The 17,415-nt window shown below is 39.0% G+C and overlaps 1 protein-coding gene across 3 annotated transcripts; it reads left to right on the top strand.

Annotated features, from left to right (window-relative positions):
• Positions 1-5,517: 5,517 nt before the first annotated feature.
• Positions 5,518-17,069, top strand: si:ch211-220i18.4 (SRSF protein kinase 3). Of its 3 annotated transcripts, XM_051426149.1 has the most exons (13): positions 5,519-5,850; positions 5,985-6,056; positions 6,850-6,953; positions 9,544-9,652; positions 10,691-10,778; positions 10,904-10,991; positions 11,328-11,434; positions 12,057-12,219; positions 12,537-12,613; positions 12,994-13,101; positions 14,093-14,162; positions 14,337-14,429; positions 14,533-17,069. In XM_051426149.1, exons 2-13 carry the CDS (start codon positions 6,007-6,009, stop codon positions 14,715-14,717), a joined length of 1,242 nt encoding a protein of 413 aa, XP_051282109.1. In that variant the 5' UTR covers positions 5,519-5,850; positions 5,985-6,006; the 3' UTR covers positions 14,718-17,069. The 3 variants fall into 3 exon arrangements, with proteins under 3 accessions (XP_051282110.1, XP_051282109.1, XP_051282108.1); XM_051426150.1 differs by having other exon boundaries at positions 5,518-6,056; positions 14,337-14,396; XM_051426148.1 differs by having other exon boundaries at positions 5,519-6,056.
• Positions 17,070-17,415: the final 346 nt, after the last annotated feature.

Genomic DNA, 17,415 nt, shown 5'->3' with positions numbered 1-17,415 from the left:
TGAATGTCTCAAGTTATTCTGCTGTTACTTTTTAGGGGTGGGTGATATGGCCAAAAAATCATATCACAATCTATTTCATTACAATCACAGTCCATGTTTTGAATTTGCGATTTTTTTTCATAATTCTTAAATGTCCTGTAGACTAAAGCCAGGCTTTAAATAGCCTATGAATTTGTCCATTTGCATCCTTTGCATCGACACATTTTCAGAGTTACATTCAGTAATCCAAAGGGGCATATGTGAGCTGTATTAGTCATGTGCCAACTACTGTATCACACACCAAACTTGAGGGAAATGATGCATCTGTCAGCTCTACACTCACATTTTAAAACAGCACTTGATGGTAGCTGAGTCAACATGTATAATTTATAGTTGGATAGTTGATTTTAACACTTACATATAGGATGTTTCAGAAATGTGTTTTTATTTGTCATCATTCGTTATGGTTGCCTCGAACTATAGAACAAACCTGCCACGGACTTTGTTTCCTTGCATCTTCCCTGATGTTCCTGGTGTACCAGCAGCAGCATTTCTTCCCTGTCCAGTTTAGTTTTCTCTTTTTCCATTTAAGCCATCCCCATTTATAGATGAAAAATAATTTCATTTGTTTTGATTTTTGCTTTATTCAACACACTGTTCATTGAAAATGTTGAGGATAACACAGAAAACTTTGAAAAATAACTTATTGCCATAGTGGTTTGTCATGTGGTGATCATGCCGTAGTCTTGAATGTTACTCCTACATTTTTCACTTCTAAGGGAGCTCTTTAAACCTTGAAACTATTGGACACCTAATTAAACACACCTAAATAGAATACAGCCATTATTAATGTTATTTGTTACAGCTGTTTTTCTGCCTTGAGGAAGGTCTATAAGGTCACAGTTGCATATGTTACAGACTGGTAGTGAAAGTCATGAGAGACTGCTTGTTTAATGTTGCATGACAAAAAAAAAAAAAATACAGCTGACAATTTGACTTGTCATATTAAAAAGTGTAACTAATAACATTAATGAATATTTATGGTTAATTTAGGTGGGTCAGTTAGCCATGACAACGAGCCAGCATGCAATACCAGGACCCTGTAACTGAAATAGAATGCAGCCATTGTCAGTGTTAAAGATATATAAAGAGTTATGCCTACAATGCATGTTAGAAAGATGCTTCAGTCATTAGCAAGTAAGAACTATTTCCAGGCTAAGTCTCTATAAGTGCACTAGCTGTGTCAGCTTGCTCAGTGGTCCAGGACCAACAGGGGACCTTGAGTGGGTTGAAGGGGGTCCCCAGGAAAAGGAGGAGGAATATTTTAACTTTTATCACATTTTTTAGAAGTTGGAACAACAGGGAAAGAAAAAGGTTTGGCTGTTGTTGTCGAATGTAATTTATAGTGATCCCAGTTTGAGTATGAATACTCTGAAATACTCTCAAACTGGGTGTCCGTGGTCTGAGGTTCATCTATTCTGGGGGTCCTAGACAGGAAAGAATTTGGGAACCCCTGATCTAGCACAGTAACTACTTCCTTGGCTGGGAACTCCATATTTGGACATCCTCTCTCAGTAGCCTATAAATGTGGGAGTATGAACACCTGTCACACACAGCTGGCGATGCCCAACCATGCCTGGGCCTCAAGCTGATCCCAAACAATTCATATTCCACCTCATGTTTTGTTCGGGGACAACAGTTTGAAATATCACCAGTGTCAGACGACTATCAGTAAAACAGAGTAATAGCTAAACATTCATATGCCGTCCAGCATGAGGATCAGGTGACCACTGTGTGTTTGTTTTCTCTTGCGGCTGCAGGGTGATGAAATCTCAAATCTGTGAAAGCGAGTCACCCTTGAAAGTGTTTAATGTGTGCGTGTGTGTGTGTGTTCAAGCGCTAAACTGAAGACAAGCAGGATCAGTGAGTGTTTCTTAAATTAGCAACAGCAGAGCAAATGAGTGCAGGTCACGTTTCACTCTATGGCAGACAGGGTCAGATAGGCCAAATTGAAGGTCAGGGAGTGTGTGTGTCCAGATTCCCACGCATCCTGGAAAACCTGGAAATTTAGAGACTAGTTTTCCAATCATGGAAACACCTGGAATTCGATTAAAATTACCAAAAATTCTAGAAATAATTTATGTTGTCATGATTGATTTGAACTGTTATTTCTGGGCATTGGTCGTAGGACATGGTGAGAGGAAAACTGAAGGCCAAAACAGAAAAAAGCACAAAAGCAAAAGTAGGCTACGCAGAGTGTCCCACATTAAACACAGACTACCTACTTGTAATAAACCTGAGACGTCAACAGGAACCTGCATCGTTAAAAAACCAAGTTGATACTAGGCCTACTGGTAAATTATATGTCAATAAGAACTCCTGGAAAATGACCTGGAAAGGTCGTGGAAAAGGTCTTAAAAAGAGTAGGACCCTGTCTGTGCATGTGTTATCATTACATTTTATTTATGTAGAATGAATAGTTTATTAACTGTGTATACGTGGGTGAACTTATCCTTGATGTGATTGGCTGGTCTGTGATGTTGCTTCTCCAGCACTAACAGCGTGGTTTATTTGTGGTTTGAAGAGCTTATAAATACAACAAGAAGAAGATGAACCTGCCAGCTGCCTTCACACCTTTGTATGTGTTCAGTGTTTATGATAAATGTCCGGTTACTTCATCAAATATGAATTTGAAGCTTCAGATGTTAAACTGGAGCAAAAATATGTTATGCTGTAAATGCTGTCTCTTTTACCACCTGATATTTATCCCCTACTAACCCAGTGATCTAGATCCATGCAGGTGCTGTTATGGTGTCCCTCAGCACACACACACACACACACACACACACACACACACACACACACACACACACACACACACACACACACACACACACACACACACACACACACATCCTGCTCCTGTGGGAAGAGTCTTATTACAGCTCTTTGCAAATGGAAAATAGTCACAGCCAGCACAGGCTTTTCAGCTTAAGACTGGACCAACATTAGTCAGTAATAGCAGGACACAGGAGGATTGGAGCACCTGCACACTCTAATGCAATGCTGTACAGCAGCTACTACTACTTTGATGAAGCTTATAGCATTCAGTTCTTTTTGAAACTTTGTATCAGAAACGTTGACCAACCACCACTAACTCCAGTCTCATACATTACCATATGCTGTAGTTGAACTCACAAGTTCTGGATACAGTGCAAACTGTGTTGCAAGGATGTGCTGTTTCAATTGTTCATGTCACTGTGTCCAACCAGGGTGTGCATACACAAGGCTTCCAGCGCACTGCGTGTGCATAATTCACATGATTTTAATAGTTAAAAAATGCTGCTCACTACTCACTGGAACCAGAAAGGGAGACCAGATCACATCTATACTGACCTCCACTGTGGCTCATTTTAAATAGTCACTGATTGTTTTTAAAGGACATTTTTGGAAATGAAGCCTTTTTTTGACTTAGAGTTAGATTAGTTAGATTTCTCATGTCTGTAAAGAAAAAAGAAAATATGAAGCTAAAGCAAGCAGGTAATTAGCTTAGCATAAGCCAGAAAGTAGGGGGAAATAACTAGCTTAGCTCTGTTTAAAGGTACATAAATCCCCCTCTGTCAGAGCAACCCATCTTACAAATTAACACATTTTATCTTGTTTGCCTAACCTGTACAAAACTGGAACGTACAAACAAAATGTTTGGTTGGCTACAGCTTAAACAAAGGAGATATAAAATGTTAATTTAGAGGTGCTGAAGACATCCAGCTTTGGATGGAGTCAGGCTTTAACCAAAGCGAGGCTAACATTGTCAGACTCACGATGGACAGTTGCTGAAAAATAAAAGAATAAAAGTAGATACAGCAGATCCACAGATATCATCTTTTCGCACATTCTCTGGCACCTACATTACCCACAACGCCACTTGATGGCCAACAGTATATACTGTACATCAGACTGATTTTGCACTTACTACTTGTACTTGTGTTGTTTATAAAAAACTATTATTGCAACAGCAGAAAAGTTCCTGAAAATCTCTTGGTTTTGGTGAAAAATTCTTATCATGTTGGTCTCATTAGTTTTAACGTACAGTAACAGGCCCTTAGCAAGCACAGCACTTCAGCCACAGTGTGCTCTGTAGTCAGAATAGCTCATAGATAAGGACCTGGAATAACGCGTCATCTGACTATGAACAGTTGTTCACGTGAGGTTGAGAGGCCCTCGATATATGAATCTGAGTGTTCTCGCATTTTAGTCCCATCACACCGCACACATACACACACTGTAACACACACCTCACCTCTCATTTCTCTCCCTTCAACACCATCAGTTCTCTCTCTCTCTCTCTCTCTCTCTCTCTCTCTCTCTCTCTCTCTCTCTCTCTCTCTCTCTCTCTCTCTGCTTTATAACCCAGAGTGTTAACGGCACAGTGTTGGCAACAGAAAGCAGAGAATCAGACTCTGGGATGTGGAAAGCTTTCTGAACATGTGCGCTGGCCACAGACACACACACACACACACACACACACACACACACACACACACACACACACACAACACACACACAGTAGTGATAAAGCTTGAAACCACTAGTGTATGTATATTTAGAAAGGTTTTCACACAGAATGCCACTCATTCAAAAAAAAACTCTTTTGATAGTTTGCCTGTAGAGTTTGTATTTATCTAATGTTCTTTCAGGGTTCTATATACAGTATACAGTGCTAGTACCGTAAAACTTAAATTAAAAGCACATACCAAATAAACACAAGTCCCCTCTACTAGCTTCTTGTGGCTACACGTTTCGACAAAAAAATGCAGGTCTTAATTAGACAACCGATCTGGATTTTATAGAAGATCTTTGGATGTATAAAACCTCTAAAAGCATATCTGGTCGCTTGCTTGAGGCACTTCTAATCTGCTTATATCGCCTACACAAATATAATAAATGTATAACGTATATATTAAACGTATATACTAAATGCTATGCATCTATCTTTCCATGATTCAATCGTTTAGTCAAATGGCCAAAGTATCAAATGATCCAGGGATGCATTTTTATACGTAGTAGTTATAAGTAATACTCATACTGGTACAAATAAACACTTCAATAGTATTTCCCACATTTGTTGAAAGTTTTGTGCAAAAGGAATTAAAGGCCTGTCCCATATATAGGCAGGATGAGTTCAATGCTCGAAGCATATAAAGCCCGGGCTATTAATTGAAGTTTTGTGGTATTTCCAGTGTCAGTGTGGAATAAGAAAAGAATAGGAATGGATGCCCAATTTTGGGAAGAAAAACAACCCTCCTCAGCTGACCTTTGTTCTTATGACTTTATTGTGATACTTTATATCGTGTTGGAGGAAGGGGATCCCATTCTCAAGCCGGGTTTAGCAATCTGTGATCCCTGTGGCCCAAAGGTCAAACTCCCTGTGAGACAGGGGGAGAAAAAAAATATCAGCAGCTGTCACTCTCTCTCCTCCCTCACACGACACTCCTCTCATCTTTTAGTCCCTCTGCTCTCTGTTATGGCTTTCCCACAGAAGTGAACAAAGTGAAATCGAGGAATAGAAATAGAGAGAGAGAGAGAGAGAGAGAGAGAGAGAGAGAGAGAGAGAGAGAGAGAGAGAGAGAGAGAGAGAGTCAAATTCAGGACAGAGGATATAAGTCATGGTGTGGCAGGTAAAGGCCTGACAGGCAGTGAGTTACAGTAGGAGGCTGCTGGGGATTTCCATGTTTAGACCCTGCTGACTACTGCTGCTGGCGTTCCCAGTCTCCTGAGAGAAATACCGGACCCCCCCCGGACAACTCCCTGCCCAGCCACCACCACCACCTCTCAGCTGCTCAACTGTTTTCAAGTGGTGCAGCGTTAAAGGTGCTGCAGTTTCACCTGCATTTGCTACTGTATTTGTCTCTCTCCTCCCTTTGTGCCAAAGATTTGACCTCTGCAGGCTCCAGACATCCACAATTTTTCAAATTCAAGATACCTGCTCTTTGATGCGTCTGCAGGTTGCATCTGCTGAACCGCACTATGCAGAGGAGTCCGCACTCAGCGAATATAGCTGCTCAGCAGCATCATATGTAAGTACCGTATAGGGCTTTCTTTATATCTGTCACACTGTAGAAAAATCTTCTCATTGCACTTGAAACACAGCTTGGGAATTTCACTGCAGACAGATTGTGTTTTAAACCTGAAACACACAAAATGCAGCATACATTGTATTTGCTGTAAACAAGTCTCAGTGTGTTTCACTTTTGGTGGAAACATTTTTTCATGGATGCATTTGCTTTAATGTAAATATAGCTTGGCTCATAACCACAGTAGTGCAGTCTGAAGCAGAGCAATGCGCAAATAGAGCATACCAGCATTATTATAGACATCATGGAGGTGACTTAAATGGTGGTTTAGAGTTTCAGGCAATGTTAAATCTTCACAAGTCTTCATATTACATCCTGCACATTTTTACTGTGTTCATTAAATCTAAAAACAAAGGTGCCATATCTCACATCAAACTCTACTGTTTGTTTCCAGCCACACAGAAATCAAACCTGTGTTCAGAATTTTCAGACATGACGTGACCCAAACTCTTCCCACCGCCACTAACAGTAGATAGCAGATGGGATGCAGAGTTATCAGGTTGCGTGAACACATTGCAAAATGGTTTACAGTTGAGTCAGAAATAGTGCAACTTCCGATGCTACTTGTCCACTCTTAGCCAGGCAGTGGGACAAGTTTCCATGCCTGGACGAGTCCATGGGAAACTCTAAAAGTAGTTCAACTCTCCCGGCTGCCCCCAGCAACTCAACACTGACACACACATGCTTCATGCAGAGGATGCACATGCAGTAATGTAGGGGACATGTCTGTTTGTAGGAGTGAAGCTGGGTCTTCTAATAGTTTCGAAGCCCTCGGATGCCACGAGCAGCTGGATTCGAAGGACAACCAGGACTCTGAGGACCCCAGAGAATACTGTTACGGTACAGCAGAGTCTCTTAACTCACTTCATCATTTGCAGATGTGCTCATTTACTGCTGCCAATGTCACCACACTTTTATCATAGACCTCTCCATCCACTCAGACTAGGTAGTGCTAAGAGGTTACCTTTGCATTCTGGAAATTCTCCTGCACCATTTTTTCCCCTTCCTGGTCAAGTTGTGTACACTACAGCTTCATATAGGGTAGTCAGGCCAGATATGTCAAAACAACACATTTTGAATCTGACTGGTCTGGTTCTGAGAGAATGAAGTTGAAGAAAAATCACACAGAACAAAAAATGCTTTAGATAATGCACGTTTGACTTAAAGGTTATACTAAATTCACTTGCCACTTGCTGTCGCACTAAGCATCTCAGACCAAAACAATGAGACAGAAATAAAATAAAACTGACTGAAAACTGTCTTTATTAGTCTTTCCACAATCTTTCCAACAATCACTAGTATTGGCTTGGTTAAAATAAATATTTAATTCACTGAGTTAGATATGAAAATATTTGTGAAAAGTGTTGCAGTGGCCGCACATAAAGTTATGTTAGTTCCTTGGGAACAAATGTATGTCAAAGTACGTCCACTAAAGTGCTTGTTTTTGTCACTGATTTTTAGTAATATCCTAACACATCCCTATAGAGATAAGACCAAAAAACAGTTATAAAATCAATATAATTAGGTTTTTTTATAGTATAGTCTCAGTTTTTTTTAAGATGCATAGAACAGTGTGATGGTATTATAACCGAGTGTCCTGGGTTTGCTTAACTGTATAAATTTAATAAGGACAGTAGGTCCAAACCATTGACAGTATATATAATGGACAGAGCTTTCGGGTCTGTGAAGTGAGGCCAACGTGGCAGTGTCTTAAACCTGGCCAGCAGGGGGCAGCTCCATTGGCCGCAATACAACACCAATACCATACAGTCTTATGGAGAAACAATCCGACTTGTCACTTCATTTATGAGCTCAGTAAACAGTTTCCTAATGAGTTTATGATCTCAATCTCTAGTTTCAAGTCTTTTTCCATACAGCATGATGTTCATTTAGTAAATTATGGTCCAATTTATATTAACATAGACCATAAAGCATTGACAGGTCATTCTCAGTGAGTCTGTCCAGCGCAGTGCACCAAACTCAGATCAAACTGTCAAACTAGGCAGTGCTGCTCAAATATGAATCAAGATTCTGTTACTACGTTGACTATTTCTCACCTAAAATCTTTTCACAAACATATTTTAGTATACTATTTAGCTGTAATACAAGGGTAACCATGCAAGCCGCCATTGTTTCCTGCTGGACAAGTTGAAACTGCACAGTCAATGAGAGCAGCTCAACTTGCTGTATGACTCCTCTGCTGGCTCCATGACAAACTGTCATGGCTAAACTCCCACTCCCCTCCCAAACCAAAGATTGACCCTTATAGTCACTTTTCCCTTAAAGCAAGTTTTTCAGCCATGACAAAGGCCAAAATGTAGCCTGCAACTGACTAAGTAAGCCTTGTCTCCACTTGTGCTGAAGAGTCAGCTGTCAGTATAAAACGCAATCAATAAAATTGAAAATTGATTTTTCTGACATAAATCATCACAACTATGAGAAGTCATCCAGCATACGGTCATAAATGTTGGCAAAAAGTATGAATTTGAATAGTCCAGTAGTATGCGATATTAGCTGCGGACAGATACACACCCACACACCTACGCTAAACACATGATCCCCTCCAGGCTTACAAATGGTGGACATAATGAACGAATAAAGTGTAAATTTGAGGGGTCACAAGATTACTTTTCCTTAATAAATGTTCTTTCTTGTAAAATATTAGCTTCACCGTTCAGGCCTCTCAAAATATTCAAATCACACAATTTGAGAAGGGAAATTATCACTTTGGTTGAACTGTTTGAACTTCCTAATGACACTGAATAAATGGTTTAATTAGGTCCCATCCTTTAGTCTGAGCTTCCCTTATTAGGCCTCATTTTAACAGCTATATCATTTAACTAGAAAACAGATTTTTAAAGACCCTCATGGTCACACTCAACCTTTGTTCCTCTCTTATCATATATCACTTTATCCTGCAGTATTCTGACCTTGGTCCCTGTTCTTCGTTTCTTCCCTGCCAGCAGCGCAGGTCTCTGTGTGTACCTCTTAAAGCAGATAAGCTGCTGAGTATGTGATACCACAGATCCCTGACACAGTAATAAATCATATACCAGCTCATATCATGTTCAGTTATAATGGAAATAGAGATTCAATTTCAAGATCTCTGACGATGGCCAAGAACTGTATTCCATGTTGGCTGAAAGAGAACTGATACAGGCTTATGCATCATCACTTTTCAGTGTCCCGCTGGCAGATTTGAATGTATTACTCACTACAGGCATGTTATAGCTTAGAGGAAGTTGTAATGCCAGAAATAGCGTTACTGCCACATTGTAGTCCTCTCTCTCTAAGCTCTCTAAACACCAGAGGAAATATGTAAACTGTATGATGATAAGGTTTCACATTTCAGTCATGAACTGTACAAAAAAACATGATACAATCAGTTAAATAGTTGATGATTTTTTTTGGTTTCACTTTATCTCCTTAGGTGGGTACCACCCAGTCCACATAGGTGACACCCTCAACACAAGATACCAGGTGGTTTCTAAGCTTGGCTGGGGCTATTTCTCAACTGTCTGGCTGTGTCTCGACCTCAGGTAGGTTTAAATTAGGGACTGTACAAAAATGATCCGAATGGGAAGGAGGAGCTGAATCTTATATTTCACTTTTTAAAAAACAAATACCCTCACCTTGATTTAGAAAAGTTGGTAAACTAATTTCCTCATTAAAACCACTGAATTTAAATGTCCAGTGTGATAGAATATATACATATATATATATATATATATATATATATATACATTCATAGGTATGTTTTCATTCCCAGGTCGTCAAATACAGACATGAGTGGTGTTCACTTGGTTGCAATCTGCAAATTCACCGCTAGGTGTCAGTAAATACGACACACTGGTTCTTTAAGAAATGGAATCTTATTTATATGATTGCCATAATAGCCACAGACCCACATTTACTGTAAACATAAAAAATATGAATATTCAAGCCACTCATTTTTTGGGGATAAATAATTTGTTTGTTCCATTTCCAGTTTTAACTTGCTCTGTTGGCAGCTACAGTAAATACATGCATACTGTTCCGATTATCTAAGCTGAGAACACATCCAGATTTGTGAAAAGGTTTCGGTTTTTTTGTCACATGTTGTGTAAAACTGGACTGTGTATTAGTCTAACTAACCAGTTCTGGATGGAGAAATATTGGATTTTAAATGGATGCAGCCTTTAAACATATCACATAGGCAAATTTGGCACATTTAACTTCTTTTTTTTAAGTGACAGAGGGATTGACCTTTGGTGAAAATAACATACAATCACTAATATCCATAAAGATCTGTGTGTATTCAGGGACATATTAGTTCTATAAAAAAAGGGAAAAAAAGCACACTACCTTCCCTTCAGCAAAAAACTAAATTAATTTACAACCTTCCCCCCCCCACACACCCAAATTTGTGTACAGTCTTTTTCTTATTCAGTTGTTTGACACAACCTCAGATGTTGAGATTTGTGGTAACAGAAAATATTAAGATAACAAAATACATGTTTGTATGACACTAAAACAAAGCTTTCATGGACTATTCTGTCCTGTATCTAGCAGATCTTATCTGGTGTCTGTGTTTGCAGGCTAGGTCTTCGTGTTGCTGTGAAGGTGCTGAAGAGCGGGCCTGGCTTTGCCCAGGCAGGACAGGATGAACTTGCTCTCCTACGATGCGTTAGTGGCCTATTTGTGTTTTATTTGTGTGTCCCTCTCTTTATTTTTCTCCCTTTCCTGTTTTACTGTTTGCCTTCCTCCCCTTCTTACTCTCACTTTTCTTCCTCTGTTCTACCTTTAATCAGGCTAGTGGTCCTACGAGCCGTCATCCCTCTAGTCGAAGAATTGTCCAGCTGCTAGATGAGTTCAAGCTGGCCGGGGTCAACGGGGTCCGTATCCTTTTTACAGACCGTCATTTCTTGGGCACGCATTTTAAACCTGACACCGAGGGCTGAAGAGTTATCATGTGTGGAGGTGTTTGCTATGTGTGTGTGTCTAAAAGAGCCACTAAAATGCATCAATCAAATGAGACAGTTAATATCAAGTATGGTATATACTGTAGTATCAAATATATAAAGTATATAATAAAAGTAATATATGTCATAAATGTCTCCGCAAACTCTGTCTTCAGAGATGTAAAATAGCATATAGCATTCTGTTGGCTCACTGAAGGCAGTAGTGCTAGTCAATAGCTTGCAGACATGTAGACCTTGATGCCTGATGATTCAGACACGTGCCTGGTGCTGGAGCTGTTGGGGCCCGACCTGAGAAGCTGGCAGCTATGCTTTGGGAATCCAGGACTGACTCAGCCTTCAGTCAAACAAATACTGACTCAGGTAAAGAACCGCTGAGACTCTAGAAATTAAAATCAAATTAAGCAGGAGAGAACCACGGAGAACTAACGTTACATTTCTGAGCACCAGTTGGAAATAATGATACTATAATTTTAAATCAAAAGAAAAAAAAATCAAAGATAATTTTGTTTAGTTCGTTCTGTTGTTAAAATGGCATTAGATTTGGTAAACAGTGCATTAGGACTTGGGACTTTTCAGTCTTGACTTCCAAAACAATGACTTGGTCCAACTTCTGCTCTTTAGTTAAGATTATATCCAGGTTCCATAAGTACATTTGTGAAAAGTTCAGGATTTTAGCAAACACATTTGCTAGCTGTTTCCTCTTTTTCCAGTCTTTATACTAAGCTTAACAAATTGTCTGCTAGTTATAGCTTCATATTTAGCATAGAGACATAAGTGGTTTCAATATTCTTATCTAACTAAAGTGCACAAGCTTTTTTCCCAGTAATTTCAAGCTATTCCCTCAATGGATGAGGTTTTTTTGTAGAATACAGGCAGCTGATACACATGTGGTTAGACTACAGTTTTTTTGTGTTAAACCCAGAAAAAGTTAAGTACTGGTTGTGTGGAAGGAAACGGCATAACTTTCCTGTGATTTCTCTAGGTGCTGCAGGGTCTGGACTACCTTCACACTCAGTGTAAAATCATACACACAGACATCAAGCCTGAGAACATCCTGCTGTGCCTGGAGGAGCAGTCCCACAAAGTACCAACAGGGGGCAGCAGCTCCTCCACTGTGCTAACTCTGAAAGGGGCCAAGTCCACAGGCACAGTTGTTTTTTTTTTTTTTATACATACAGGGTTCATTGTGTGTGTTCATGGCAGATGTACTAGAGCCAACTTGTGTGTTGATATCAGGGTTTTAATAAACGTCTATGCAATAGGCCTTTATTGTAAATGGTAGGATTCAACACATTTGTTGTGCTGATATCTAAACTACAAATGTATGTATTCTAAATGTATATGTGTCAAGCAAATGCATCCTGTCCAAAGTACTAGTAATAGAAAATGCTAACTCTCCAGTATTTGAATTTCTTTCTCAAAAAAGGTGTTTTAATACATGGTTTATTGTTGTTTATTTCAGGGAAGGAGAAGGTGAACCCATACAGTTTAAAGGAAATTACAGTGAAGATTGCTGACATGGGCAGCTCCTGCTGGGTGGTCAGTTATGGTTCTATACTTTACAGCTATTATAAAACTCTAAGTTTGACATATTGCACTCTCCTAGTGTTGAATTTTCAAGAAGGGTCCATCTTTACAAGGCATTTGGTCTTAAAGCCCCTGAAATATAATAAATATAAATATAAACAACAATCAAAGTTAAAGTCAGGGGAAAAAACTGTATTTATTATATGAGAGAATAGAGTTGCTATAATCAATCTTTCACTGTGTTGTTTTTGGTCACAGTTGATGGACAGTAGTGTTTTATCCACTGTGCTCAGCACCAAACAGTAAAAACCCAGATTTATTGCACCACCCTGAGAAAACAGCCACAAAATTAAAATTTTCTGTCTGCCATGTCTGTCTCTTTCTTGGACCAGTACAAACATTTCTGTGAGGAGATCCAGACCCGTCAGTATCGCTCACTAGAGGTTTTACTAGGATCTGAGTACGGCCCGCCTGCTGACATCTGGAGTGTCGCCTGCATGGTGAGAGAAAATCTATACAATATGATGTTTACACTGTGTGAAATATTCAAACCAAGATGAGTCTCATGAATCATTACATACACATTTCTCTTAAAATTCAACCTGATTATCTTATCTTATCTTATGCTGCAGCAATTTGTACCACAATTAAACAAGAGTGTCCACAGCTACATTAGCAGCTCAGTGAAGCTGTTCCAATAAAAAACACCAAAAATCAGGATTTGAATATAATTGTTTAGATGTAGTTTACAACATAATTTATTATTTATAATCACTCACAGAAATGTTATTTCTTTTCAATTTCAACATCACTTTTTGTGATTTTTTTATTACTTACCAGAACAAAATTAATTGTATCTGCAAAAAACATAAATTTTGATTTTGATATTTTGGAGACCTTACATATATCTTTTCCATATAAAATAGGCAAAAACTGGCCTGACACTGAGCCTTGAGGAACCCCCAAGAAATCTACATAATTGTAAAGTCCTAATAAGATGGTTTTTGATCTTTAGCAGTTGTAGAGAAGCAAATGTAAGAATTGGCCAGACGGTATTATTGTGTTGTGAGCGTAAAAGAGTAAAGAGATGTATGTGACTGTATTGCATTCTCTATTCTTGTGAGGGTGGTGTAAGCACGAAGGTCAACATGTTAATTTGGATTCATCCTCTGGAAATGTCCATCTAGTTAATGTGGAAATATTTCACTGGATAAGTCAAAACTTTGACCTACTGGTGGAGCTAGATCCACAAGTCAGTGGGTCATCAAAGTGCTAGGGATTCATCCTCAGGCCACCACTGGTGTCTCTGCCAAATGTCCAATTCATCCAATTGTTGTCTAACACACCAACATTTCCATCCCAAAAAACTGTAGTCTAACCTTTATGATAAAAACAAAAATTGGTGTGGTCAGTGTGGTTGGGATTGGTCCTCTAAAAGACGTTTACTTTGCCACACATCTCACCCTTTAATTTTCTCTTGCACTCTCTCAGGCCTTTGAGTTGGTCACCGGAGACTCCCTGTTCGAACCCAAAGTCGGCGAATCCATTTCCCTGGAGGAAGGTACATTCAGTACAGTGTGCTGACAATGACAGAGGCGCGACAAGCACTGACACAGGATTAAATGAGATTACACTGTGGCTCCATTGTAACTGTTGATACAGTGTATGCTAATGTTTACTCAATATGTGTGTCTCATGCTTGTGTGTGTGTGTTTCTTCTCTTTATCCACCTCAGACCATATAGCCCAGATCATGGAGCTGCTGGGTAAAATCCCACCACCTGTTGCCTTGTCAGGTAAATACTCTGCAGAGTACTTCAGCCGCAGAGGTGAGCCTGCAACTTCATTTTTAGTTGACTTTTTAATTGACTGGAGTGTGTTTGCATGTTGTACACTCGTATGATTTGGCTTTTATTGTAATTCTTCATTCAGGTGACCTGCGTCGTGTCGGTCCACTGAGGCTCTGGAGCCTCTATGATGTTCTAGTGGAGAAATACCACTTCCTATTGGAGGAGGCTTCTGGATTCTCAGACTTCCTTCTTCGCATGTTGGATTATCATCCGGAGAGGAGGGCTACCGCTGCACAGTGCCTCCGCCACCCTTGGCTGACCTCATGATAGCCTCCTCAAGGCCCTGCTCAACCCATCTGCTTGATGTTTTCAGCAGCTCGATATGGCCAATTTCAGAACGTACCAGCCACAAACTCAGTCTGTGAGATGTTAAAAATGCACAGGGTGTCTTTCATTTTTTATACTAGATGAATCAAAAGAGTTATTTAGGAGAACGTTTGTATTTCACTCACTTTGATTCGTGAATTCCTGTGGAATGTGGTTTTGTCCTGATAGATAATAGGATGCCCTCTCTGCTGGAGCCAGTTATGCACTTTAAGCTGCTAAGGTGTTTTTTTTTACATAGATCTTTTCTGCTGTAGCTACTGTAAGTCTTTGGTTGCCTGCCCTTTGAGTCCTATAACTCAGTGGTTCCCAACCTATTTCCTCAAGGGACTGCTTTTCTATCATTTAGAAAACTGATGACCCCTGACTAAGTGAATTATTTTATGGATATTTCATATTATATTCAAAACTACAAAATAAAGCCCAATTAGTGAACTCAGTTACTGCAGGAAGTTTGTGTAAAACAAGTGATTTGGATGAATTTTGAGCAGATTATTTCCTGTTTAGTGAACTCTTTATACAAGTGTCTGTCCGTATTATGTATTTCATCAATATTTACAATCATACAGGCTTAATAGGCTTCTTTTTTGTTTTCTTGTCCCTGATGCTTGGTCATTGTTTTATTAGACAATTTACTCTAGATTTACATTTACATTTCTTCACAGACGTGAGCCTGCTGTGTATATTTTTAAAGTTTTCTTACACCCCTTAAAATCAAGAAGGCCTTGTGACCGCCTATGAACCCCAGGTTGGGGACCACTACTACTAGTAGTAGTAGTAGTAGCACAATTTTTTAAAAAGATGATGACTGTCTCTTGCTACATGGACAGGCCTGACTGGCTAGCCAGTATGAAGTTGTCAATTTGGTGCAAACCTTGCAGCTATTATTCAGTAAGATTGTCTGTTAGTGATTAAAACAGAGGATGATAAAAAATGTATACAGTTCATGAGCTTTCACATTGTATGTCCTTAAAACATGCTTTTCTTTTTGTTTACTTTTTATACAGTGTAATGAACAGCTTAAAAAACAATAAAAGCAGATTAACTGCATTGTTAATGTACAGTAAGTCACATCAAGTATTTATACAGCCCAAAAATCACAAATTTACCTAAAAGGGCAACAATACACAACACCCACTAGACCCTTGATTTTGATGAGGGAAAATCCCCTTAATCATAGATATAAGCTGTTATGATTAGGGATACTTTAGCTCACAATGCTTTTTAAAAAAAATGAAAGTGCCTCTTTCGATTCCGTGCATGTTCAAACTTGTTTACTTGTTTTGTCGTAGAACCTCCTGCTGTTGTAAAAGGAGCTCCTAATCAACATGTTTCTCTGAGCTTGTTTTATGGTAACGAATAGATGGATTTGAATTTCTCATCTGTTTTGTGCTAGTTTAATTGTCATGTTCCAGAGACCCCATAATTATTATTTCTCATGCTTTTCTCATGTTTTTATTTTCTAAATCTGTATTTAAATCCATTCTCCTGCTTCCAAAGGGTGACAATGATGTAATTAACACATGGAAGAGTCTTGCACTTTATTTCAAAAAATATAAAGCTGCACAAATCAGTATTTTTACATTAGATCATATGACTGCATTTAATGTGAAAGTGGTCACAAACACACAGTAAATTAGTAGATGACTCTGGGGTCCCCATCATCTCAGGAGGACTGTTTTTGCTTTTCCAGGCTGCAAACCAAACTCTCATCAGCCTTCTTTCAAGATGGAGTGGGCAGCTGTTTTCAGTGAAAAAGGTTAGATGAACCTGTTGTACACTACCTGCCCAGCAGCAAGCAGCAGGCCGACAAAGTTAGTAACGAGCAGCTGAACATTGTGGAGCATTCTCTTTCCCTTTTTTGGGTCTTTTTATGCCCTATAGAGACAGCTGAATTTAGGCATTAAGGAATGAGCTTTGGTCCATAAAGCATGCGTTCTACCAGGTGAGCTACCAGGGCGTCCCCTTAGTGGAGCATTCTGAGCTTATGAAGACATATGTTTGATTTGTGACAGAAACACAACTCAAAATGATTACTAATGTTGCTCTGTGCCTGCTGGATGTGTCAATAAGCAACAGTTTGCTAACAAGTAATATATATTATGTTAATGTTGTCTTTACAGCAGGTTCTGCTGCCCCCAAGTGGCCAAAAAAATTTATTATTGCAAATGCTTGGTCACACACAAAACAGTGGGAAAAAAGTGCTATGTTATGTAGCTCAGACGTGGACTATTTTACCAATGATAAAAAGGGCATGAACAAAAAAATGAATAAAATATATCAAATATCCTACAACCTAAGAAATAACTTAACTTTTTTGCTATTTAATGTAATCCAACTGAAATCGCTATCTGACACATTTATTTATCAGATGCTACTTTTATTGTGGTTCCTCCTCTAAACACTTCATATTATAGAAGCCTTCTCAGTACCGTCATTTTTTCTTATCAGCCTATTATAACAATCCCACATCATAATTAAGACTATGGGTAAGATCAGCTCCTTTAATACTAATACAATTAATTTCTATTCCACTTCCATACAGCATGCATGTACTGTATGTGACATATTTTGAATCTATAAATGTTTTCAAACATAACTTTGCTACTGTATAATGTATGTTTAATCTCTTCTGAAGCAA

Source organism: Dicentrarchus labrax, unplaced genomic scaffold, assembly GCF_905237075.1.
Source record: "Dicentrarchus labrax unplaced genomic scaffold, dlabrax2021, whole genome shotgun sequence".
Classification (NCBI taxonomy): Eukaryota; Metazoa; Chordata; class Actinopteri; family Moronidae; genus Dicentrarchus; species Dicentrarchus labrax.
Note: the sequence above shows the minus strand (reverse complement) of the source record. Positions and strands in the feature narration are given on the sequence as shown.

What these genes read in the sequence shown, in the direction of transcription:
- si:ch211-220i18.4 (XM_051426149.1), top strand. Translation starts at nt 6,007, where the DNA reads ATGCAGAGGAGTCCGCACTCAGCGAATATAGCTGCTCAGCAGCATCAT. An exon ending in GCTGCTCAGCAGCATCATAT is followed by an intron (nt 6,057 to 6,849) that starts GTAAGTACCGTA and finishes GTCTGTTTGTAG; the next exon opens with GAGTGAAGCTGGGTCTTCTA. An exon ending in ATCCATTTCCCTGGAGGAAG is followed by an intron (nt 14,163 to 14,336) that starts GTACATTCAGTA and finishes TATCCACCTCAG; the next exon opens with ACCATATAGCCCAGATCATG.